We start from the raw sequence: 27,206 nt of genomic DNA, 5'->3' as shown, positions 1-27,206 counted from the left end.
TATAAGTAAGGAAAAAATAACTAGAATTTCCTGGCTTTTGCCTCATCAGAAATGTGAGAGAAAACTACTGTTCCTTCCAAACAGAGACACATATAAATAAGCAATGACTGTAATCCAAACCCTCTGAGAGAAAAAGATTTAAGCTTTTTGAGTGACACAAAACAGTGCTAAAAATGTAGATACACATGTCTACTGAATTACAATGGCTGGAATGGGTGAGGTTGTGCAGGATGTAGAAGTTGAATTTAGTTTTTTTCTTTATTCTGCTCCAATGGTCCTCCTTCATCCATAAAGACATAAAGAATGTCAGCCTTAGTTTTCATATGACATGAAGTTCAATGTATGAGGAAATCTAAATTTTCTGGTTTTTTTCCCATAGGATAGCAGTTAATAAGGTAGATAATTACTGCCAATTACCAGCTCCTGAGATGTAGATGGCCTTTATAATGCTAAATAGAATATAGTATAGTAATTACCTGTTTTCAATCATAAATTTCAGCAATGATATTTCTGTGAAATGGCTTTTTATGAGTCTTATTTATGAAAGTGTAGACAGGTGCATTTAATGGGCAGGGGCTGACACATAAAGAACTGCAATCAAAGATTATAGGATGCTCCTTTTATGTGAATGGACTGCCTACAATATGATCTTTATTTTTATTATGAACATATGCTGCATTCCAGAGATGAAAAATATTTTGTTTTATATTTTATCTCTTAATAAGAAGACAATAGGTGAAGGGCCAAAATAGTGATGGGGATAAGTGTAGTCCTAAAGTAAATCTATTTGCTATTTAGTCAGAATCTATTTCACATAAGTGGTTTAAGCAAATGGCCTAGTGTGTGCTGGACTTCCACATAAAGAGTAATGATAAAACACATGAAGAGGATATACGCAGATAGTTTTAAAGGAATGTAAGCAGCCACAGACTTCCTCGCTGTGGTCTTCAGATATTCTTGTGGTTGCACTTTATCCTTTCATAAGTGCATTCACCTAACAAGGGAGAAAGGGGAAAAAAAGAAAAACAAAACCAACAACCCAACAAACCAAACCTAGGTCTAAATCTCTTCTTCTGCCCCTACTGCCAAAAAAGCTGCTGCTTGATGTTTATAGGATTTCCTTGAACAAAATTTTTTCAGGAGTGAAGGATGGGAGGAAATGAGGGTGCTTTTTTCATATAACAAATACTTCTGTATTCAGCAGGTCTTTACACAAAAATCATTGAATAATTCTATAACACCTCCACAAAGAAGTCATATGTATTCCAGTTACTGTTCCTGGTCTTTCTAAATGTGGGGTTATGAGGAAAACCAATATTCAGTGTCTAAGTCCCTTTTTTGTATTGATTTCTGACTCTGTTTTTTGAAGTATTATTTGTACTATTGCTCTCCTTAGGCTGTGGCAGCACCCATTCCAGTGCAGCAGCAAGGAGAGCTGCAGGGTTTCCACCTTCAATTGGCAAGGACCCAATGCTCTTCTTTTGGTGGGACAGGGCTGTGCTCAGTCTGACCCTTTGTGTTTGTAAACATTTGTATGCAACTGGACACATATTTATGGTAGTAAATTCCCATTCTGAAAGCAAAAGGTTCAGCTCTAATTGTTTAGGACAAAAAAAGGTTACAGTATGTCTTCAGAGGAGGCATACAGATGAGGAGTATGCTCTGGAAACCTTCTCTGAAGGATTCCTGGCTCTGTGCAGCTGAGCCTGATTTTTGTTTTCTCTCAGGTTCCATAAGAATAGGAGGATGATTTCCTGTTGCTTATTTTATCTGCGTTATCTTCAAAAAGGTGTTGCAGAACTGATCTTATCTCTTGCCTGCTGTAAGCAATATTCTAGGCAGGTTAGCAGTGACATTTACAGCAATAACTTTTGTTACTTCTCCCAAATCTCAGGAACTCCTTTCCAGAAGACAGGTGTGCTGCAGAACCAGAGGCACAGATACTGGCTTTGCAATGGGAACAGCACAGGAGCTTTATGGCTTCTACCCTGTCAAAATTGACACAGCCACAGCCTAAATACTTGAGTTACACAGGTACTCTGTGAAATTACTGGTATCTAGTTAAAGGTAAAATACCTTATCCTGTGTGAAATAAATTAGGGGTGTAACAACCAGACCTTGTTAGGAATCACAATGGCTACTTGATTTCATAAGAATTTGTCCTATGTTTGAAAGTTGCAGAGAGCATCCCAAAATAGATCACTCAGGAAAACGTTGCTTTGTGAAATCAAATCCTTTTGGGACATAAAAGGATGTACCATAGGTACATAAGCAAGAGGAAGCTACAGATATGCATATTTTAGTTGCTCTCAGCGGTTGCTCAAACTCCTTTCTTCTTCTTCCAGTTCAAATTTTAAAGAAAGCTCCACTTAAACTTTTATATCACATTATTTCAGTGTTCTGGAATTGGAAAATTAAAATTCTGTTTTAATTATGTATGGCGATTGTAATTTATACTCCTTTTACTTTGTTTTTACCTATTTACATAATGTTCTTTAACATTATGACAAGAAAGTCTTCAAAATTTTGCTTTTTAAACATTTTTACAAGTTTAATTGATACCCCTCCAAATTTATTTATAGTAATACTGGAATAGTTCACTGAACTTTTTCTACAACAAGACTACAAAAGTGGAATATGGAGTTGGAGATATATAGTATTCACTATATAATACTAAGATAGATAGTATTCACTATATATCTTAGTGAAAACTTGGAAAGTGTGATCACTTAAATTATGTTATGACAGTAATCTCTTTTTGACTTCAAATGGAAGCTTTTATGTAAGATAGTGGAGCTCTTGTTGTAACTAGAGAACATAAGAGGTATGGGCTAAATAGTTCAGATTTATTTTTCTTGTTTTTTTCCCCCTTTGGTTTAGGAATATGAATTTATTATAAGTTCTTAACATCAATAAATCAAAAGTGCAACAGCTAAGATTTGCTAATCACTGGTTGGTTGCATTAACACTTTCATCCTATTTTCCTTAATTGTCAAAACTTACATATTAACATCCATATCTCAAAAACATATAGTATAAAATGTGTAAGCGATGCAGTGGATGTTACTGTTGAGGAAATGCAAATACCAGGCTTATTTTCATTTTGTAATTATGCCAACCCAGCATTCTGTGAAACCATTTTGGAATTATAGCAATCAGCTGTTTAAAACCATTTATGAGGCCTAAATATTAGGGGAGAAGGACACAGGCAAAGCATTCTGCCAAGTTCACTCTGTTCTAGGGAGATATGGCTCTTTTCTTGGCCAGAAAGAGTAAATATGCATCCAAAGCAGATCTTATGTTTGGGGGAAAGAACAACAAAATAACAAAAGTAACTGTTTTAAAGCTATGTGTATTGATGAGCATTTTGCTCTGTATGTTTGTAGGGAAGGCTCTGACTCATAAATTAATTTGTTTAGTCCTAGTAATCTGTTAATAACACTAATAAATTGGTATCAGACACCCGAACTTCACTCAGTCGTTGCTCTAGAAGGTGGCTGGAGCAAATGCTGCTTCTGAACAATGCAATAATATGGGTAGACTTGTTTGTTAGTAATATTTTGTTGTTACATTCTGATGAGAACTCTGGGGCCAAGCATTAAGTCTCAGGCCCCAGCCTATCCATCCATGTGTTACCTGCAGTGATCAAGATTCTCCCTTGCTGTCTGACCAGCATAAGGGAGGTTTTATGAGCACCTGCTTGTTTCTACTGCAGTCAGAATAAAGGAAATTATTTAACAGGGTGGCAGTTATTTCATGTGCTGTTGTGAAGGTTTTATTTCGTTACAGAAGAATAGATAATCTGGGAATAATGAAACAGAGAGTACTTGTGTACATACACTGAAGCAAGTGAGCTGTTTGTTCCTGAGACAGTAATACTCAGATGTATTATGGATCTCTTAGGATGATCTCTTCTTCAGGAGACTCTTATTAGGCTGATTGTCACAAAAAATATCTTTGTCATACCAAGTTTTGTAAAGCAGGAAGAAAAGACAGTTCCAAGATTTTTGCTGTTAGCAATAAAAGCATTCATCAATGGGAAAAGATATTAATCCAGTAAAGAATAAAGGCTTTATTTTCTACCTTTTAGAAATTATTGTGTTTTCATTGTGGCACTGACAATGAAAAAGTTAAAATCAGAGCCCATCTCTGTTCATTATATTAAATGAATGGCCACTAGGTCTAATATGCTTTGGTAAACACTTTAGAAACATTAATTAATAATTGTTACTTAATGTCAATGAATTACTAATGACAGTGGGCTTTAGGGAGGCAGTTAACTGAAGCTGCACTATGAAAATGCCATTTTACAATCTCTTAGAGCACTAACTTGCAGAGAAATTAATATCAAAGGGAGAGCAATCTCTTGGTGCTGCCAGCACTTTCCTTTTTGGTAGATAAATGGTCAGCTGTGCTGTTATCCAACCTAATGCCATCCTCCCCTGAGTGCAGCCCAGTTGTTTGGGGCCCTTGATGAAGTCCCCAGGTTGATTGCTGCCGGAGTCCAGGACATCCCTCTGGCCGCCCTGGCTGTCTCGAGACCCTGGCAGGGGACTTGGAGACCTTGGTATGAAGTTCAAAAACATCTGTGGTTTTGATTTTAGCACGTGGAAAAAGCTGCCAACTCTGTATGAGGAATTACAAGCCACAGGGGTTTGAGTAGTGTGATATTTGGATTAACACAGGGTGAAAAAGGAGAATTTTGGGGTTTTTAGAATGTACTTCAGGGGGGTCAAGATGGAGGAATTTGGGTGTGTCCTGACCTTCTTCCCCTTCTTCTTGTCCTCCATGTCTTGGTGTGATGGTGAAACTTTCTACTGGTCTAAGGTAGAGACACACTGTCTAATATAGATGATAGGTACTGGCACGTTATTGTAAAGAGACTGTATGTAATTTTTGATAGAAAATGTAAACTCTGCCCGAAGGGACAGGCAGAATGCCATGGCCTCCTTTCTGAATGGACCTCAGCAGGTCAGAGAAAGAATGTTGTAGCTGAGATAAAATAAACAACCTTGAGAACTCGATCCTACACATTCCAGACTTCTTCTTTGGCTGCACAGGCTAGGGAACAAGGACTTTTGCACACATTTGTCCCTCTACCCTCGCTCACACCCGGGACCCAGCAGGTGTGAGATGCACTTTGGAAAGAAACCTCCCCTTTTCAGTGGTAAGGGGCTGGCATGGTTCAGGCAGGTGAGAAAAGAGAGAAAACTCAATTCTGATCAGCATTACCCCTCTGCCCATGGAAGTGCCCAGCTCCCACCTCCACCCTTGCAATTCAGTCTGTCAGACCCTTGTGTTTCCAGTTGTTAACTTGATGCCATTTTCTCTTATCAGACTGGTGGGTTTTGGCAGGGAACAAAACCTGAGAAGCTCTCACTCAAGTCAAATTCCCTTTAAAAACTGGACAGTGCTGCTGCTCCAGGGGCTCTTTGTGCCTGTGTCACGCACTGAGCACACTGTGCACATGCTGAGGTGTTGTGGAGAGGCTCCACACAGGATTGCCAGTCCTGGCTAATCAGGGTGGTGGTTTACCCCACGCCCTTGAAATCACAGTGGTGACCCTTTCTCACAGCTCTTGTTCCACTCAGTGCCAGTGAATTTTGCTAAGCCACCACATACTCAGAATTTCTCCCACCTACCAATAAAATCTAAGTGTAGGTTTCATTGGACTCTGAATGGCTCAAACTCATAATTCTCAAAACCTCATAATTCTCAAAAAACAACTGAGTGCCTTTTAGAACTTTAATGTGAACTCTAAGGCAACCTGGATTAAGAACTTCAAGATCTAAAATAACTGTGGTTTTCACCCAGTGTAACAGCTTGAGTCCTTTCACTTTCTCTTACTGTTAACATTAAAGGCAGGTTGTCAGGTTTGGTTTTATCTGGGCTTTCAGCCCTTTCTTTAAGACCTACTGTTTTATTTAGCTGGGGAGTGTCTAGAACTTTTTCTGTGTAACTAATAAAATAATATGAACTGTGGTTTTCATTGTAGGGGTTCATATTTTGCTTGTAGCTTCAGAATGAATAATTAAGTTTTAATCTGTGAAAACTCTTAAAAAATTAAATTAGGTGAGGGATCATGCAAACCAAAAGCCATATCTCTATCAGATATTAGACCAATATGTCTTTTATTGGTTTTCTTTTTTCATGTTTTTTCTGTTTTATTGCATGCAAAATGTCTGAATGTGGTCTTTCTCAACTGCTGTGAAATCAAACTAATTCTAAGCAGTATTTCAAACAGCTGCTGAGGGTGGTGTAAGTCCATAATCAGACCTTGCACTTCAGAAGGCAATGCTGGTTAAAAAACTACCCCATAATGGCTTGCATGATTTTTAGCAGGTCTTTGCTATCAGCTTGAGTTTTGCCTTGTATTGATTTAGTTTAGCATTAAGAGCTCTCTTTCCAAAATATCACCAATCAAGTAATGATTGCTTGCCTCTGAGAAATGGACTTCCGTTGTCAGCGGAAATCTTCAGTACCATGTCACAGTGTCTGTGGATCTACATCTGAGTGTTGGACTATTTTAACCAGGCACAAGACTCCTGGAACCAGGTGTCTTTTGGTACTTCGTTAAGTTACTGATTTCATTTTGAGCTGAGAGCACCTGTCCATATTTCCTGATCTTCCTCCCAGTTAGGGGTACCAACAGTTACAGCAGCACTTGCCTAGCAGTGTTATTTCCTTGCTGGAATCTCTGTCACGTTACTTTGTTAGGCAACTTGATGATTTCACAGAAACATTTTAAGTAAAGCTTTCTACATAATAATAAAATCGGAAAGATTACCTCATGCTGAATTAAGACCAGCATTTCACACTTAACTCCCAAACGAAATAACAGTTTTTTCAGATTTGAATTTGCCCTGATGGGTAGAAGGGAGGAAGAAATATTTGCAAGGAATAGTTCATTATGATGGTACATGTCTAGCCACTTGTCTGCTTGTAAAATTTGCTTTAGAAGCTACAGCTCTGTCTCTCGTTTGTGGTGGTACTGGGCATTAAATCAGTGGAGAACTATTGCAATTTCCTCAGGAAGTTCAGTGCTCTATTTTTACTAGGTTTTCCTTCAGTGTATAAATATGACTGTATCCCTACTGAAGCTAGTAAACAATATTGTGAAGAAACTAGGTAAATTAACCTTTAGTATTAGCAATGTGACTGCACCTGCAGGAGTTGAAATTGGCCCTGTGCAGGTGTTCACGGGGCAGGCTGGGGCAGTGAGCAGTCCCGTCCTGAGTGCCACCTGTCCCCTGCCTGGCCTTGCCAGCGAGCTCGGTGCCCAGCTGCTTGGCTGGGCTTCAGATCAGCTCCTGGCCTGACAGCCTTTAGTCTACCTGGCCTGACTCACAAATTCACTGGGATGGTTATTTTGCACTTTCAGATAACATCAGCCTTTGATATTATGTTAAAGTAGAGATCAGGTTTCAGGAGTTAAAATATTCTGGGAAATGATTTCTTGGTTCCGGCAGTCCAATCTTGAACCACGGTTAAAAGGAAGAGCCACTTTAATCTTTCTCCTGGGTGCTGCTGAATGGACAAATCATTCTTCCTTAATTAAGAAGTGATAATATCACTCTTCAGTAATGGAGCTGAACATTGCTGCCATCTAGAATAAAATTTGCTAAGGGAAAAAAGAATTCTCCCGGCTTTGTAGTTCTGATCCTGTTACTGTGGTGACTGGTGAATATCTTGTTAGATGGTTTTCTTGCTTTTCCATGCTCTAAAATATTTAATTATTGCTTTAGTGTCACTCAATGTCACAGCTTTTGCTCTTCAACAGTTTGAAGTGAACAGAATTTTATTGTCCTTAAGTGTAACTTACAAAAAAGTTAGTAATTACTGTGACTGCAACTCCCTATAAAGGCAAATGTAATTGTGAATATCCAAGGGTAGAATTTTGCTTTAAGCTGTTATTCTGTTACTTAACTCAATAAAGTTCCAGATTTCTGACTTTAATTGATGCTCATTTAATCCAGCATAGTCTCAAGTTAGAAAATACTACTAGATGTTAAATATATGTAGTATAAAACGTTAGAGTTATAGATTCTCCCAAATGTATGGTAATGCAAATTAGCATTTTTGAACATTTTTGTTTTCTTAAATGATCTCAAATGAGAAAACCTTGAAAATTTGTTTTTAGGATTGTAATAAAAAGAAGTTTTTGCTTAACATATGGAATTCTGGAATTCCATCTTAAATTGCATAGAACATTCAAAAGGCCATTAAAATATGAAGAGAATATGTATTTGACAAATTACAGAATTTTGTCTATGCAGCAGGAAAAGAGAATAAAACAGTCTTGTAATAGGAAAGTTAAAGGGTGAATATGCAAATTTGTTTAGCATGTGTAAGGAAAAATTACAGATGATCTGAACTTATAAATCAGATCTAAAACTTATGAATCTGATGCTCATCCTTTTCCTTTTATAAGGATTAGAGCTTTCTTCTGTCAGTTACAGCTTGCATAATTTTTTGTTTGCCCCTGTAATGTCTTGATAATTCTTCAGAAAAAGCACATAATTCATCAAAAAAGCATCATTAGATGCACAAGATGCAGTCAGTGCTTTAGCAGGATGCAGGAAATCCTGATCTGAGACAGAACCAGCAAACAGCCTCACACCAATTAATACATTTTGGGGAGAAGTTGCAGTTCTTACAGAAAACCAAGTTTAAAATAGGAAGTGTGCCCAACATTAAGAAGCAGATTCTTTCTCCTAAGTGTTTGGGAAGGTGTGAGATCTTTCCCTCCAGCCCCTCTAACTACTTCAGACAGCTAATTTTTCAAGTAAAGAGGATGATTGTTGCCCTTTTCCACAGAGATACTATTATACTTACAATAACAATTGAATATTATATTCAGTGCTTCTTTTATTTTGCTTTTCTGTAGACAAAACATGGATGCACACTCCTGAAGCCTTATCAAAGCATTATATTCCCTATAATGCAAAGGTAAGAAAATATGAAGTTATTTTCTCCTCATACCTTTAGAACACAGCACATTCAATCTTGTTTTTAACTTGAAAATTGCAGAAACATAGATTTGCCAGATGAAATAATGAAGACAAACTTAGTAAATGTCTGTTTTGCAGGTGAAAATGTTCTGTTTTTATGGGCAGTTGATTCTTGTTGTGAGCTATGGTTTGCTGGAAAGAATGCTAGTATTCCTTCTCTACTTGTTGATGTTTTTGTAAATGGATGGAAGTTTTGAGTGCAAAGGAATTTAACATCAGGCTGCATGCTTAGAATATTATTAAAACTAATGGAACAAACTTATTTTGAACAATATCAAAGGCAATGAGTGACAACCCTTTCTGCTGGATATACTGAAATGTCAAGTACTCAAGAAATGTGGTAGAACAAGAATGGTATTTTTGCAAAATTACTTTTATTTTCTTATCCCAATTACAGTGAGATAAGTTATATAAGTAATGGTTCAATTTATCTAATGACATCCCTTGACAGGAAATGCATCTTACCTAAATACCTTAGAACCTAAAGGTTCATAAATGCTTACCTAAATACCAGTTTAGAAGATAGTTTGCTAAAAGGAGGAAAGACTATGCAGCCATCCGCATAACTCAGAGTAAACTGAATAATCTGCAATTATTTGCTCAAACTGGGAGTATAATTCAATAAAATTCTATTGTGGGCTGTTCTGCATGATGTTCTCTTATGATTGGTATTTCTTAATATAAAAACCTTTCTTAAGATAATCTTAATAAAAAAATCAATGTGAAAATTCTTAGTATCATTTTTTTATCTATATGTGTATATATATATAAATATTTTCTTCATGGGCCAGGACTCAGGTTTCTACGTGAGTGTTCCCTGTTTTTTTATTTGCAATTTTCTTTTGCTTAGCATTGCCACAGAGTGAACAAGAGATTGTAGTGGGAAGTGGAGTCTCATTCTCACGGTTGCCAGGTTTTGAATGTGTTTTTGTTCTGTGTGTTTTCCAACTGGATTCTTGTCCAAAGGCTGTATTACCATTTAACTGAATAGCCTTGCCAGACACCTTGGCTTTACATTGCGCTTCTTGTGAGGGAGGATTACTTGCTGTGGTGACTGTGCCAGCTGTTTTAAGAGCAAGCTGAAGCCGTGAGTTTTTTCGAAGCCCTGAACAATGTCTGTTAATTTCTGGCCTTTGAGAGAAAAAAGAAACCTCTCTCATCTTCCACGTTTCATTGTCTTGCCCAAGAGCAGATCTGGTGAGTAGGTGTCAGTGCAGCTGTGCAGAAAAAGAATTAGAATAAAGAGGATGGTGCTAAGATGGTGGTAACTGTAGAAACAACAGAATCAGCAGCTTCTGGAGCAGAAGAAAAGAATGAAGAATTCCAATCTAAAGGAAGTTGCTCTCAGCCTGGTTAGGAAGACTCTTGGTCCAAAATATCTTTCCGCTTATTTAGGCTGATATGTGCCAAAGTGTCCTCTCCAGTTCTGTTCCTGTTTGTTGTTTATTCCAGGGCCTCCTCCACCTTTGTGGTGACCTCCAAGGTCTGCCAGAACACTTGTAGGAAACTGAAATTTTAATACCACATATCTTGGGTTTTGGTTTTATTTTATTTTTTTCTTTTTTAAGAAAGTTAACCCATTTTTTCATTTGGATCACAGTAGAAAAATCTTATTTAGAACCATCAGTCATTTGATCCAAAGCAAGCAAAAAATTGCTCTGTTCTGCAACTGGAGTGTAAAAAGTATGGGATTCCCTACCCTGTTTATTTATTGACAGCTGGAATAAATTCACACAGCTTTTATGAACTCAGCTGGCATATGCAGGCATAACAATAATAAATCTAGATTATATTTCCACCTCAGTTCTCAAATAGCATTCTCATTAAGAGGAAAGTATGTATCTATCAGTACCTTATTTGGGGTTTGCAGCGTTTTGGGTTTTAAGTGAAATGTCTCATTGATTTGATAACTTGTAACTATGTAGTGAAATTATGATTAAAAGATTCAGAAAACCTTCATAATGCAAGAATTGAGCAAGACTCATAGATTTTTTTACCCAATTTGTTCCAATTCTCTAACATTCAGTTCATGTATCTTCCATGTCTGTTGGGAAGAAAAGACAACACTTGATCTGATTTATTTCAAAATGTAATCATGTGAGTGAAGAACGACACATTCAGAAAATCAAATCAGTTTGATGGAAAGTAATACCAGAGATGTTATTTGTCCATGAGCAACTGAGCTGTATTCTACTCCACAGTTTTTTGGATGCAGATTACCGTGGACGGAAAAGTGGTTTCTGTTCTTTATAAGACACAAAAATAATTTCTCTGGCACTAAACAGAGATGATCAGAACACAGGGAGAGCTTACTGGGGAAGATGAGGTTTTGTTGATTCCTAAGACGGTGCATTGATAAAACACAGTTAATGAGTTGATTGTTATTTTAAAAAAAATCCCAGCAAAGTTAACTGGACAGTAAAAGAACCCTGCAATATTGACAACTGGCCTTTTTTCTCTACCAATTGGAGAGGACCTTTGTAACAGAGAATTAGTAGTGTCATGTTATCTCTTAGAACATGCACCCTCAGGATGATTTATGGCCATAATCCTCTTTACAAGAAAACATGAGCTGAGTTGTTTCTTCTGCAAGTAAAATCTGGGAACCACGAGTCTCCTAAGGAAGCCCTGAAGTATAAAAGTATCTTGAATTTCTCTCTCGTTTCCAACATACCCATTCCTACTTCACTGTTGTGAAATGAGTGGATTTTGGCATGGTTTTACATGGTGTAAACAAATGACAATTTGGGCTTTGGGGTTTTTTATTTATGGGGGTTGGAGGGGATGGGGACAGGGGTGTTTATTTTCCCTCTTCAATTTTGTTTTGTTTGCTTTTGTTCTGTTACTGTCATTTTTTTGTGTTTAGTGTTTTTTCTTGGGTCCTTTTTTTTTTTTTCCTTCTTGTCTTACTGATGTCTTGGTCTAGCAGAAGGCATAATAAGATTCCTCACTCTTCAGCATGCTCTGGATATGTGATCTTGGTTTAGTGAAGCCAGAATATTGACATCAGTTTGTGTTCCTATATTTTTTTTTAACTGTGTCACTACAAAGCATATTGGTCACATTTTTTCTTCCCCCAGAAAGATAATTTAGAATTTTTATACTGCAGTACCAAACACAGACTCATTTTGATGTGGTGGCATGACAGTTTTAATATCACCCAGATATAAAATTCTAAGGCAACCCTAAACTTCTCTCTGTTAATTTTTTCTGTAATGGTCCTTAATTAAGAAGGGATATTTGTTATTTTCTATACCATAAAGAAAGAGCTCTCTTTTGCCCTTAAGGCAATTCTTTTGATTTGAGGCCAGCTTCCTTTCTGCAAAGCAAAAGTGATCAAATTGTGATATTATAATGGAATAAGACTACAACCTTTAAAAAAGGGCTGGTGGTTGTCATCAGCTGAGTGGTGCCTTTCTGCCACCAACCAACCATGTTTACTGTGTCTCTTTGTAGTAATTGTGTCTGTAATCCCCTGTGGAGTCACTTGCTTATTTTTTGGCTTATATCAAACTTCCATATGCCCAGCTTTCCACTTTGCAGAGGAGAGGTTGTTCTTTGCCAGCCTGGTGTTTGTGTTGGCTGCTGGCAAGGCAGGGCTCAGTGGCTCTGACCTTCTACAAGGCAGAAGTGCTGCTCTTTGCCATGGCAAGTGGTGGCACCTTAAACCCTTGGGAGGGTGTTTCACCAAGAGATGTCACAGCTCCGCAGTGCCCACTGGCATAATGCTTGCTTCACACTCACTTTCAATTTTTTATACTGTCAGCTGCAGATTTGATTCTTGATGTAGTAGTTTAATTTGAAAGCTTAGATTTAAATGAGCAATGGAAAAAAGGAATTTAGTAATGGTCACACTTTATGATCTGGAAGGTCTTTTCCAACCCAAATGATTATGTGAATCTGTAATAAAACACCCTTGGCAGTACCTAAAACTCTTATTCTTCACTGTAGGACAATAAACAGTTTATTTAGATTCTCAACTATATGCCATTTCTTATTCCATGTATTTTTTATCATCACTGAATGGCAAATAATACTCTTGTGGAGCAGGCATTTTGGTCAAATGATATCACTATGGTAGCAGGGCTCTAGGTCCAGTTCTGTCTTTTGAATATCTACATTTTGCTATCATTAGTGTACAGTGTTATCAAAGCCACATTTTTGTGGCATAAACTGCACTTCTACTACAATTTTTTTTTGCTATTGCTATAGAAATTCCCTTTTTCTACCCAGTCAGCATTTCAGCAGACTGATCATGACTATGTCATTAAAAGTAATGAAAAAATGTCAAATGGCAAATTGTATGTGGCTTTCCCAAGTCAGCAGAGTTACAAAGCACACTGCTAAAAAGTATAAATATAGCAAGATATTTCAGAGTGCAAAAATGTTGAAAATAAGAATAATTTCTCTTCTACTGTAGTAGAAATTATGAGAAATAATGAGTTTTCCTACTTTAAATTTATTAGAATTAATAGCTTAATACCAATTAACTTTCATTAGAGTACCAAGATTTCTTGCATGTGCTCATAATTAATTTAGTGTTTAAGCACAGGAAAAGTTAGTTTTGTGAAAATACCCAAATGAGATAGGAAAGCAAAAAATTGTAATTTTACAAGGCAATGCAAATTTGAACTTCTTAGTTATTTCTGATACATTACAGTCATTGAATTGGGGCTCATTATACTAAAGATGAATAAACATGCAAATGAAATCTAAAATATTTAAAGTCTGCAACAGGTACTCTGAACAGACTTGTTTTCATTGCTCTTACTCTCCAGAAGTGGGGGTCTCCTTCAAGTTTATGAGCAATTCCAGTGTTTCTTCTTTAAAGTCCATTTGTTTATAGTAATGCAAGGCAGTTTACCATAATGGATGATGTTTTGATTCCTTCTTTTTTCAGTAAAAGGAAACAAACAATAGGGTGTATGTGTTTCAGTGAAATATTTGTGGTAGGTTCCAGTTGGAAACCAAAAAAAAATACAAGAGTTAATTTAATTGGTGAAGTGAGATAAAAAATACTGGTCATGTTTGTCAATACTTTATAAACTTCAGCTGAAGGACAAACCAGTAGCTCTTGATCTTTTCTCCATGGCTGTCATCTTCTTTAAGATTGTGTTTGTCATCCTTTGGGCTTTTCATAAGCTCTCCTTTCCTTGAGATTTCTGAATCCTCTGTGACATCACTTCAGTTACAGCTATGAAACATTTGTAGCACAAGTAAGTAGTGGGAGCTGGAGTTTCTTGGCAGGAATCACAAATCGTTCATACCAATTAATGGCATTCAGCATAGGATCTGGAGTCATTGGAGTCCCTCCCTCAGTAATGCAGTAAGATGTTAAAAATGTCATAAAACAGGATGGAGACAGAGCCCCTTGTCTACATTGAAGCTGATGTAAAATCTACCACAGCACTAAAACTATGTCCTATCCTGAGCAAGTTTTAAGTTTCCTTTGTATCCAAGCAGTTTCCTTCTCTCACATAAATTGCCATCACATCCATTTATTTAGCACCTTGGCTGCTTAATTACAGTCTTTATCATTATCTCTGACTTTGAGCAGTCTAGTTTTCATTTCTCCCATCAGAGAAAAAATATTTTTAAACAGTTTAAGAGCTTTAGACAATTTTTTTTTTGTAGAAAGTTCTAAAATCAGTTATTTCACACATTGATATGACTTCTAACTATAATCTGGATTGAAAATACAAAACTGCAAAATATTTAGTTTATTGTTGGACTTTGAAACAACCTCAATTTTAGGAAGGGGGAATGTCCTATATATCCTTGAAAGCTGGAGTTATCCCTTGGCTGTCCTGCATTTGGATGAGGATTTGCTTTGGGAAAGTGAAATGGAAGAATCTAGTGTAATATAGGTTGGAGGGACCCCTGGACATGATCCAGTTGATTCCCATCTGAGAAATTATTTCAAAGCCAGGTGGTACAAAACAGAGCCTTCTGCAACTGAGCTTTAAAAGCCATTAAGGGCAGAGATTCAGAGCCTCTTGGCAGCCACTTCCAGGACATCTTCCCTACCACTCTGACTTCTGCCTTATTTCTAGTTGTAATTTTTTGCAGCTTGTGACTCTTAGCCATGCATACACATTGATGTGTGTACACCAAGCTCATCACCTTCAGGCTGAACAAGTGCAGCTCCATTTTTCCTGACCATCATCTTCTCTGTTATATTCATCACCACTTGCAACTCCAGATGAGGTTTGGCTTTTCTAGATTCATCCCTGCATGCCTGGAACATATATCTGTATTCCTCCTATGCTGCCTGTCCCACACCTTCCTCTCTGTATCCCTGCCAGCTGTAGCTGGATGCTCAGTCAGATGTTCAGGGATGCAGGAATGTTTTTGGGAATTAAAGAGTCTAACTGATTGCTGCCTGGCCCGTGGCTTTAAGAGGAAAGATGATGTTTGTATCTTACTAAGAGGCTTCAAGTAGCACAGCAGTTGGTCTAACAACCTTTCCCATGGAAGTCAGGCTTAGTTTAAGCTTCCAAGTGTGAATACAGCTTAAGGGAAACAATGAAACTGCAAGGCATTATTTACCTGCAGGGCTGAAGAGTTTCTCTGTTGGGGTGCCCATAGGGAGTTGCTGAATGCTGCTGCTCATGCAGAGCTGGTCTCTTGGTGGCAGAGGTTGTGCTCAGCTTTAGGAGCTAGGATTCCAAAGTTCCTGGAGCATGAGTATTACCAGGTTTCTCACTTTGCTTAGATATGGGGAAGAATTTGGCCTAGGTGTAATTTTAAGACTTGTATTTTATTTTGCTTCAAGAATCTTGTTCTATTTTGTCTTAGAATTAGTCACAGAAGGGCTGGAATGTGAAACCCCTGGAATTTATGTGACTTCTGGATTGTGTGGCACATAATTTATACATGTGTGGTAAACTTCTTTCTGGCTCAAAGCTTTTTGTAACCTTTTACTACAAGACTGGGTTTCTTAGGTATGTATATTGTTCTGGTTGAGTTTGAAAATCCACATCAGGGGATTCTGTGGTGTTGACTTCTCTGGTATTGAAGACTTAAGTGGATGGTGGGGTTAATAGAGCACATTGGTGAACAGCATAACACCTGAGACCCAACATTTTTTTAGGTTATTGAGGTACATTCTTTAGATTATTTTGTTGTATAATTTATTGTTCTTTATGTAGATTATGATGATATTATTCTTCCCAATGACTCCTGGTGTAGAAGAGCTGTTTGTTGGAATGAAGAACAGCCATGTGTTTTAAGTGTTAATCCAAAAAGTTCTGAAAGTAGAATATATTTGTTTTTATAGAAAAGGCATGTGCAGGTTTTTCTGTAGCAACTCTCAACAGCAATTCTTCATAATATTGCATTTAGAGCACAAGTCCTATGAGGAGCTGCTGAGGGAGCCCCAGATGCTCCCCAGCTTTTTTCCCCATGGGCACAATGAGGTTGAAGAAAAACCTTATTGCTCTCTACATGTACCTGAAAAGAGGTTTTAGACAGGTGGAGGTTGGTGTCTTCTCTAAGGTAACAAGTGACAGGACAAGGGGAATTACCTCAAGTTGTGTCAGCAGAGGTTTAGGTTGGACATTAGGGAAACTTTCTTCACTGAAAGGGTGGTATAGGCTGTCCAGGGACGTGGTGGAATCACCAGCCCTGAAAGTGTTGAAAAAACATGTGGCTGTAGCACTTAGGTCTTGGTTGAGTTAACAGTTGCATGCAATGATTTTAGAGGCCCTTCTCAACCTAAATGGTTGAGAACCTAAGGGTTTCTATGGTTTAGTATTGAACACAGCATCTGAAGCGTATTTCTAAAGATATCATGTTAATAAGAGTTTAAAAGTATGTTTTGAGCAGTTGCATCTCTGCCTTTCCCTGGTATTGTCTCAAGAGAGATGAGCAAGGAGATTGTTGAGACAAAAGTCTCAAAATCATTAGAAGCTTCATAGCAGCTTTTACACTATCATTTTCCTATTCTTCAGAGAAAGACTAAGTATTTGAGTATTAATCTGCTGACGTCTGTGATACTCGGGGTCAGGAGTTCCTCAGCCCTGGATAAGAGGAGGCACTCAGTGACTAAGGAGCAGTGAGTGATCTGCCTGTTCAAGGCAAAGGAATAAAGCTCAGAAGTCTGTCCAGTCAGAATTAACAAAGCAAGAAAGAGTGTGCAAGGACCTTAGGGTCAACAAAGATTTACTCAACCCTCCACATCCCTCTGCGTTCCTTCTCTGTTGCTCATATTTATTCCCTTGCCTCTCCCTAAGTCTGCCCGAAACTGCCAATTAGCCTCATTAGCATCTACTCTGGGATTCCCTCTGCAGCTCTTTCCCTGAGAGCTGTCAGCTGTGGGGATGTGAGGTTTCTGGAATAAGGCCTTTCAGCCTCTGCACTCTCGAGTATCAAGTGAGTTGTATGTCTGGCACTGGAATTAGTAGGGTTCAAACATCTGGATTATTGTCCTTGTGGGCTAGGTGGCCCACAGCTGTTTATAGATTGGTTTGCTTTAAATTAAATCAGGCCTGCAGATGAATTACTCTTTCTTATCTCCCATATTTAATTTCAGCCTTTCTGTAAACTAGACACAGGGCTAGTTTGTAGAAAATAAGAGAATGGCACAAGATTTTTAACAGAAAATTCTACAAGGGGATTCAATTTAAAAAACAGAACCAAGACTACGGGAGTCTATCCAAAGCCAGGCTGTTCACCATTCAGGAAAAGTTTCACATAGCTGATCTCCATGAGGATTCATCCTCAATAAACCATCAGGCAAACCACCAGCTGCAGTCTCAGACTTTATTAACTTTAATGAAATAGTAATGTGCACTAGTCAGCTGCAGATCCTGCAATAAATATTTCTCTCAGAAATGCCTCCTTCAGATTACTCTGGCTCAGAAAGGGTAAAACCAATATTGGCCTCTTTTAAAAAGAATTTTTTACTTTGACTATGAGAATGTTAGGTGTAACTTAATAGAGGAACTAATAATTTCTGGTTTGGAACATAGCAGAGGAGAAATATTTACATTAAGTTATTTGTAAAGCTCTGTTGAAATGTTTTGCATTTTTACTAGGAATTATTACATGCCACTAAAAGGGAATGATGAATTACATTGGTCTAAACCTTCAATTTTTTTCCCCAGTATTTTCATAATGAATATTCTCTTCATTCTGAATCTTTAAGGAAAATCAAAACAGGGCAGGTCCTATTGTTTTACAAGTTGTTTTTCAATGTGTTGCTGTAGTATTACTGAAAATAAGGAAAATGTAGAAACAAGAATGTCCATTAAATCTTTGAAATGTGTGGAACCAAGGGTTGTGGAAGGAAAAGACTGAAGGAAAGATAACTTGAAGCATGAGCTAGAAAGGTCCTTAAAGCCTATTTTTGTACTACTGCTGTAGCTGCCAATGCTTCTGAGTAGGGAGAAACTGGGAGGACAGGTAAGTTACTCAACAAATCATGTTAATTAGAGCTAAAAGATTAGGTGGGAGGGAAGTCTTGTTTACTCATGGATACAGGTTTATTGTGGAAAAATCCATTCAAATCAGGAATTTATAGGTCTTCTTAAGTCACAATTTAGAGGCCATATCCCAACTTACACTTTATGAGGCATTGAGGACCTGAAACTCTGACAGGCAAATGCATTCTCAAAATGGAAAAGCATGCCCCAGAATTACATGTGCATGCTTAATGTTAAGATTAATCTTAAATCTTTAAAACTAGGTATGGGTTTGAGGGTTAAATTTTGGGTTTTGGAGAGAGGCAGGTGGGAAGGTGGGACCTCTTCACATGGTTTGTTTTTTTTTTTTATCTTTGAAATTTGCTGAAGCACGCTGAGTGTGTGCTGTGTGACAGAACACTTTGTTAATTTTGTGCTGGTTATAGCTTTTTATTTGTGTTAGTGTTTGCTGTTTGATGTGTATGAGGAAGAATAGGGTCGATGTTTTATATTGATTTTCATCAGTAACACTCAGAGGTACTAACTGAAACTGTGCTGTGCATTTCCAAGGGGTTACTGCAATTTATCACAGTTCATTAGTTCATAAATTCTTTGAAGCTAAGGGCTATCTTTTTGATGTTTTTGCAGCCTCTAGGATAATGAGAGAGAGGCTGTAGGTGCTACCCTGATGCAAATAGTCATAGATCAAAGCTCAGAATAAGTAGGCAACAGAAGACCTTGGACTTCTCTCATGAGTTTTCTTCTCAGGTGGGATAATTAAATGATAATGCAGATAAGAAATGGGTGACTTATTATCCTCAGCTTAAAGATAAGGAACTGAGGTAATACTGAAGCTTTTCCACATATCTGCCCCAAATCTCTGTTCTCAAATCAAACCCCAAATTTTGAACTCTGCTTTCATGCCTTGAGCTCAAGATTAAATGTCTTCTCAATAGCTGCTCTCTTAGTGAAAAGGATTAGGTTGCTATTTGGGGAAGACTCCAAATTCTTATATGAAGGATTTTTAACTACAGAATCAGACTTTTCTGATTCTATGTTCACCTAATGACATGAGTATCACTATAATGATCTAGTCTAGATTAATTTTACCACTTCAGTGCCAGACTGAGGTCTTTTATTGGAAAACATAATATTTTTTTATGAACTAAGAAGTGAAAGCCAATATTTTTGTTGGATTAATTGCCATTGTAAAATGACTTGCAGATTACTTTCCATCTCAGTTATGTTCTCTTAAAAAGTTCATCCAAGATGTTCATCTCATTTGCTGGTGGATCTAAGGTCATGATAACAGTGGTTTCATTTCATATCTGATGTTGACAGGTTGAAATATTTTTCCATTTTGCTAAAATAATCAGTCTAATCAGAAAATTCAGCTTTCTATTTTGTGCTGTTCACCAGGAAGAATATTTCCTGTGTTTAATAGTGCTCTTCACATTTGTTAAATGATAACATAAAGAGACAGTTATTTCTGCTTCAAATAATTTTTTAAAATACTCTCATTCTAGCCAGATTTTTAAAAACAAAATTTGTTATGGATATTCTTCAAGTGCCTGAAGGCCAGGTGTTGAATTATGGTGATATATCTGTTTTATGGCTGTCTTTTATGAGAGATTATGTGTAAAGAAGGGAGTTTCTTGTGAAAAACAGATTAACAAGAGAAAATATAGACAGGCTCATAAAACAGAAATCACAGAGAAGACACTTCCAATTCCCTGGAGGAAAAGTGAAAGATCCAGTACAGCTAAACGAATGTAAGAAGTGCTTTTCTTCTTGAGGCCCATTGCCTGAGTTGTACTTGCTTCTAGAACCTGTGCTGGAGTTGAAGAGGGATTTAGAGTAGGGCTTGTGTTGTGTGCAGCAGCACATTCACAGACAATGAGGCAGAGGTATGTTAAGGGTACATTCCCAGCCTTGGAAAGGAATATTTCCAACAGTTTGTGTTTTCCCATAAAAATTTTGAGTGCAATTCCCAAAAGCCCCTGAGCAGCTTACCTTGTGCTGTAGTCATGAGTCCATAGTAGATGAAAATGCTGTTGAGCTGCTGTGGTTGAAGAGCCATTTCCTCTCCAGCCCCTGCTCTTCATTTGCTTTTTCAGTTTGCCTCCCAGCTGTGCTGTCTTGTTGCTGTTGTCCCTTTTCAGTCCAGATAATCAAAGCACTCAGAACCAGTGCAGGTTGCCCTGTCCTTTCTGTTTTATTCCAAGATGAAGATATTTTGTCAGAACTTCAGTCATGTTGCAGTTTTAAGGGCATGGCTACTGCTCAGCTTTGTTCCCTGTGTATTTATCTGCTGCATGGACCTTCTCTCTCTGCAGAATTAGTTCCTTCCACAAGTAACTGATTTGATTTTGACTTGGCTATCCCAGTCAAATACTCTCTGAAAATTTCTGAGAGTATTCAGTGAACACAGCAACTGAGAAAGATATCTATATGTGTCATTTGAATAAAATTACCAACACATTTAAAGAAGTAAATTGAGCTTAGGAAGTAGTTTCTAGGAACAAAGAAAAAAATTCCTGTTTAGTTGAACACAGATATTTTCTTGTCCACTTTTATCAAAATGCTGATATTAATTTCTGTGAATATAGTATTTAATTTAGCATATTCATATAGATTAGCCACATGATTGTAAATTACACTTTGCATACGGACTTAACATATTTTCCCACTGAAGTTATATTACTAATAAAACATTAAGATTTTTTTTTTTTTTTACAAATTATGTGGTTCTGAGTATAGGAAATCTACAGTTTAGGGAAAAAAACAACCAACCAGCCAATGAAAAAACAACCAAGTTTCACACTTCATGTCCCTGTCCTTTAATACACCTCAGCACCTGTATCTGCCCTGTGGTGTCCATTACCTTGCCCACAGAATGTAAGTATAAATTATTTAATACACACAAGGTTATGGTACTAGATTTTAAAGTTGATCTTCTCTGGTAATGATAGCTTAAAAAAAAAAAAAGAAATTCAGACTCTGTCCAAATTTTGGGTTCCTTGAGAAGCTTACCAAAAATTATGTTTCCAAGCTGCTAAAGCATTAGCTGCACACATTCATGGCTCTTTCTTCAGAATAGCTCTTTTCTGGTGTGCTGCTTGTCCTCTGTTTGACAGCACATCGATTCCCTGAATCAGGAATTAAATCAGGAGTAATTTATTCTAATTATGGTGCAGAAAGCCTCGCAGTATTAAAAGTCCTGATTCAAAAGCAATGCAGTGTCCTTAAAATAGGCCATTTCTTATTTCACATTAAACTGGAAAAGGTCTTTAATAAAGTGAGAGTCAGGGACAATAGTTATTTGTTCCTGTTACTGAGGCTATTTGTGTTGGAATGAGGACTTTTTTCCTAACTGTGACTTCTATTTTTTGTCCCACAGGGAATTCCTGTTTCTGCGTTTATAATGTCATTGCATGTTGCCATGGCAAAAGTGTGATAGTACAAGTTCAGTATTTTGTTAGTCAAGGACAAGGGAGGTAGAAATTAGATCAAAATAAACTTTAACACAAAATGGGAAACGTCTGTGGAATTTCATCTCTGCTTTTATGAGATATTGTTAGTGTTTTCTGGTACAAATGAATAACTTCAATAGTTTTTGATTTGTATTTATTAACATATACATACTATATAGATCTATCTAAATCCATCATAATTTCTTCCAGAACTTGTAGAATTTATTTACATTGAGCAGAGGAAGGCTGTAAGGATTTTGTGTCAGCTTCAGTTGCTACAAGCTGAATACTTAGAGTTGCACAATCCCACCTTGAACTGGCACATGGAAACTCCTGGCTGGTCTTGTACATGTTGTTGTGAAAGACAGAATCTGAAGCCTGTGCTCAGAGCCCTGCCTAACAATGAACTCATGTGGGAAACATCTCTTGGAAAGAGCAGCTGCTCTCAGTGGTGCCATGGCCTGTTTGCTCCTCTGGCTTGGAGGTGCTCCCCAAAAGTTATGAGTGCATCAAAATGCTCCTGTTCTAGAGAGCTTCACCTTATTGGTAAAGCAAAGTGGTTCTGTCAGTTTTCTGAATTAAAATATCTTTTGTTATCAAATATTTGACAGCAGATCTTGGTTCTTCATAAGGGCTTTTTGTCTCAGTTCAGTTTCCATTCTTTTTGGGGAGATATCCCTTTTATTTGTATCAGAAAAAAAAAGTCAGCAAGACAGATGGAGCTTAAAAGAGTTCAAGCTTCAGCTTACTGTATTTTGTAAAAAAAAAAAAAAAAAAAAAAATGTTTCAGGATGTTAATACAGAGTTGCATTCAAAGGAACAGTGGGGTTATGAAGACCAGGGTGTTAATTCAGCAGGGCCAAATTGTCAAACCAGGACAGCAGCTTTGGAAGGTTTGTGCTGGGTGTTCAAATTCCTGTGATGCAACTTGGGCTCTTCATCTTGCTGTACCTTTAATTGTAGCATTTTACTGGAGAGATGTGGTTTTTGAGGGGCCAGTGGATGTGGAAATCTCTCTTTTCCATTTGGGAGTGCTGAAGAGGATGATCTTTAACCTCTGCCTGGGTAGAGCAGTGGCTTTACACAAGTAGTAACAATTAGAGGTTTTCTCCTACAGCAGTGCAGTGAAGTTGCTGCTGAATGGCCAGGGCTGCTGGCTGGTGTCAGCAGAGGCTAAAGGGGGAAGCGAAGCAAAGTGGCCTCTGTGTTCTGAATTTTCTAACACTGCATTTCACATCTGCACAAAGAATGTAGGAGTTGTTGCAATTTTTCAGTTTTATGTTTAAGGTAAATTAAATCACTGCATTGGCATCTGATTCAAGGAAACAAAAAGAAAAAAAGCAGCGAATGCTATCAAACTTGTTACATTAAGATATTTGAAAATATCTAGGACTTATGCAAAGCAGTGTTTTAGTACGTTTAAGGGCCTACTTTGACTTTACAATTTTCATTAAGAAATTATATTTGAGTTAAATCAAGTTGCTGTGGCGCAATACTAAGTCTGTCTAATTATGAACTTGTAAAGCTGAAAAATCTATCCACTCTGTTATTGTTTCCTTCTGAAGCTCAAAATTTGATGTATAAACTAATGAATATTAATTCTTTTTAGATGGCTTTCTTCAGTGAAGGTAAATTAATTTTTTTTTTACTGGAAACAATCCAGTCAGGAATATGAATTTTCTAAATTCAGTAGTGGGATGTGTCTTCAGTGAGTAGCAGAGGCTTTTCATATTTGAATATCCTTTCTAAAGGAAGTGTCAGGTTTTAGAGTTATATAATTAAGTCTGTCTGTCCTGTCTTGGTACAGAATGTTTCTTGAGCACCCTTTCACTGAATATTGGTTCAGCAATGAAAATTCTTGCAGAACTAAAGATGTGCCGCATTTTAAGACTGATCAGTTGGTTCAGAGCTGCCAGTTCTTAATTCTTGGGGGTAACAAACTAAATGGAATCTAAAATAATAGGAGAGTAACAACAGAGGGCTGCAGAAGCTGACAAGGCTGTTATTGAGCATCTGTGGTTGGATAGCTCAGTCACTTCCTGCACAAGTCAGCAGCAATTCAGGCCATGTTTAGGGTCAAGCTAGATCACATTAGTCAATACTATGCATATTGGATGGGTTTTCTCCTGCTAGTTATCCTTAAACTTTGAGGCAGTATCCAGCTGTGCTGCAGGAGGCTCTGCAGAGTTGATCAGTAGTGGCAGGGAAACAGAAGACAATGATTTGATGCCATTGTTTGGTGTAAGTGCCAATAGTGTGTGGAATGAAGTAAAAGAGCTGTAATAATTTGAGGATGGTGCCTTTGAGTTACTCACAGACACCTCCTGCTGCAGTGAAAGGATCTGACAATTTCTCCTACCAAAAAAAAAATAATCTTCTCATATGTGTAAAAAGCCAAAACTAGAAATACAGAGTGTGTCCAAATTTAAGCACAATAGATAAAGTTTGGAAATGTGTCATTCTTTAATTTACTCCTAATCTTGTCCAGCCTCTGAGAACAGGATTCTTGCATGTGAAGGGTAAAGAACATTGCAACACACATGAGGAAGGAATGCTATCAAAAGAACCTGTGTGACCCAGTCACAGCCAGGGAATAGATGATGAGAAATTGTTTTCCCGTAATGAATTTTCTCTCACTGCCATTTTCTCCTGCCCTTGTTTATTACATGCCAAATGTTGTCCTTGGTTTTATTTATCAGCTATGGGAAGTGCACCTGGGATTAAAAGGAAAACAGGCCTTCACCATGATATACTACTGTATTAGCATCACTGCCATTTGTGCACTGGCAAAGTGTTCCATTTTAAGCCCTTTTCCCATACATCACAGTTTTTAAAGAATTTTTTTGACTTGAGTTTGCTGGCCATTTTTGCTCCAAGCTGGACTATCCCTAAGACATATCCCTGTTACCCTCCTGCTTCTGCCTCCTCACTCAGGGCTGGAGTGAATAGTCAGCTCAGCCAGCAAGGGTGTGGAGCAGAGCCAGGGAAGTGTTCTCTGCTGGCAGTGCTGAGCTGGAGTCAGGCTGGGGTGATGTGCTGCTCTCAGCCTTGCCTGGAGTCTGGGTAGCTGCAGGCTGGCTGCTGGTGCTGTGTGCAGCGGGAGGTCAGGCTACACCACCCCCAGTGCCTCTCTAATCTTCAGGTGCAGTCTGGCAGCTCCTCAGGGCATGGCTCAGTTTGAGGTGGTTTTCTGAAGTGCTGGGGAGGTTGATGGACTGAAGAAATGCTGGCTGGTTTCCCTTGTACAGCTGGTGTTTTCTGTAGTGCCAATCTTGACAACGTACGTGTGATACCTTTACTCTCTTTCTGTATTGCAGCCTGCTCTTACCTCCCCTGTGTTGGTCCTGCCTGCATTAGCATCATTTTATCTTTAGAATGAGATGGTTTAATACAGAGCACAGCTTTTATAGCTGTGTTGCAATCTGATTTGATTTTTTATTTTATCTTTGTTGATAGCCCCCTTAGTATGTGACCACACTGGAGAAGAATTAAGTTTTGATCATTTACCAAATGTGTCAAAGTCTCCAGAATTTCTGCTTACAAACAAGCTGGTTTTGTATAACAAACATATATTTCTATTGTATTTTTATTTTTGAGTGCCACTTTCCCTTCTGGCTGCAGTGGGATTTGAGGAGGAATGTGACCTTGTGTAATTATTCCATTCTTTGGCCTTTAGGGTTACACCAAGCTGGAATCAGCTGACTTGGCTCACATGTCAGATTTCTTCCAGTCAGCAGTTCAAAAAATTCTCTTCTTAGCCTATCTGAACATGGGTTAGAAGACAAGTGTAGGCATGATTAGGGCTGCCAAGTGTCCTCAGCTTCTCAGGTAGCTTTGACAGAATATTTCTAGGGATACCTGTTTCCAGACATTTGGGCAGGAGCCACATCCAGGGAAATGTCTGTTGTTTCTGTCTGTCAGCTGTTCAAAGAGATATTGATCTTTAGTTATCAAATAATGTTCTTTATTACTGATTAATAGGTCAAGACTGAAATGACTCCGTGTACATTTGATGGTGGAGAGCTCTTAATTATTGCAGATATAGAGAATAGAAGAAAGTACAAATTAAGCCAGTGGGGCTTTTTGAACATAATTATTTTATGATCCTTTCTGGAATGCTCTATTTTTTTCCCCAAATAATTCAATAACTTATTAAATATATTTTTATTTCATCATATTTTAATTACTGTAAATATTTTCTATTGATGGATGAAATGCCTGGTAATATTTGATTTCCATTAGGTAGAATTTCTTTTTATGTTTTTAATTGTGCATGCATCTTTTTTCTTTGCCAGTAGTACTTGAACACTCCCTCAAAAAACACCTACAATTTCTTTGCTGTGTGAGGGCCACAATTTCTACAGAACATTAGATGTCAGACAAGCAGGGGATATTCAGGGAATGTGCTGATGTCTGTGCCACTTTCCTGCCTCAAACTCCCATGTGGTGAGTTGGATTTCTGCTCTCATTTGAGTGGCAATCATGCCTGGGAGTTGTTTTTAAGGTGGCACTAGAAAAGTGCTCTCCAAAGGGGAAAAATCCAAACATTTATGTGCTCTGGCAAAAACACGTCTTTGTAGAGAACTAAGGAAGCTGCTGCTGGTGTTGAACTGGACTATGAGGTGAGGCAAGATAAGGAACCCAAAATACAAAGTTTTGGTTTTTTTATGGTCCCTGTTGTCCTTCTGCTGTTTGAGTGATGGAGAAAGCTCACGAGTGCAAGGCTGAGCAAAATGTCTGCCTGGGCTTCTGGAGTGGTTAAAGCTCAGACATTTGTTCAGAACTGGTCCCTGATCTCTTTTATTCTTATTTTATACTCCATTCTTCTGGTGTTCTCACAATGGGGATACATTTGTCTTCCTTTCATCAGTAAATCAGCATCCCTGTAGAACTGAGGAGGTAGAAGGAGCTAATTTGTCAAAAGCTGGCAGCAGGTATCCAGTAATTTTGCATTGGTTTTTTTTCCCCCTTTCTTTATTGTATGGATTTGGTAAGTACTGTTTTCATATAATTGCATTTAAGGGTACATGAAAGAGAAGCTTTTAATGTTCAGGAATTTCAGAGTAAAAAAGAAATGTGGCACCGTGCAAGACTGTTTATTTTTTTTTTCCTAAGATTGAAATATGATGACAAAAGAAAACAGATGTTGTTTTATTATTAAAATATCCTACACTGCTCTCTACTGGAAGAGTGGAAGTCTACATTAAATTTTCAGAAGTGCACCTAAAACTATTTCTTAATCAAGAGTCAAGTTTATTAATTTTTTTAGTCTGGTAAAACCAACTTTTTGTAAGCATGCATAGAGCTATTTTTTCTTC

At 37.7% G+C, this 27,206-nt stretch overlaps 1 protein-coding gene across 14 annotated transcripts in view; it reads left to right on the top strand.

Annotated features, from left to right (window-relative positions):
- Positions 1-27,206, top strand: part of GULP1 (GULP PTB domain containing engulfment adaptor 1) — a 143,783-nt gene that overhangs the window by 72,693 nt on the left and 43,884 nt on the right. For all 14 annotated transcript variants that reach the window (XM_032749471.3, XM_030277873.4, XM_030277882.4 and 11 more), the window contains one exon: positions 8,888-8,949. In XM_032749471.3, coding sequence (XP_032605362.1) covers positions 8,888-8,949 — 62 coding nt within the window. The remainder of the gene's footprint in view (positions 1-8,887; positions 8,950-27,206) is intronic.

The sequence above is a fragment of the Taeniopygia guttata genome, chromosome 7, assembly GCF_048771995.1.
Source record: "Taeniopygia guttata chromosome 7, bTaeGut7.mat, whole genome shotgun sequence".
In the NCBI taxonomy this organism is placed as follows: Eukaryota; Metazoa; Chordata; class Aves; order Passeriformes; family Estrildidae; genus Taeniopygia; species Taeniopygia guttata.
The sequence above is the reverse complement of the archived record's forward strand: the minus strand, read 5'-3'. Positions and strand labels throughout refer to the sequence as shown.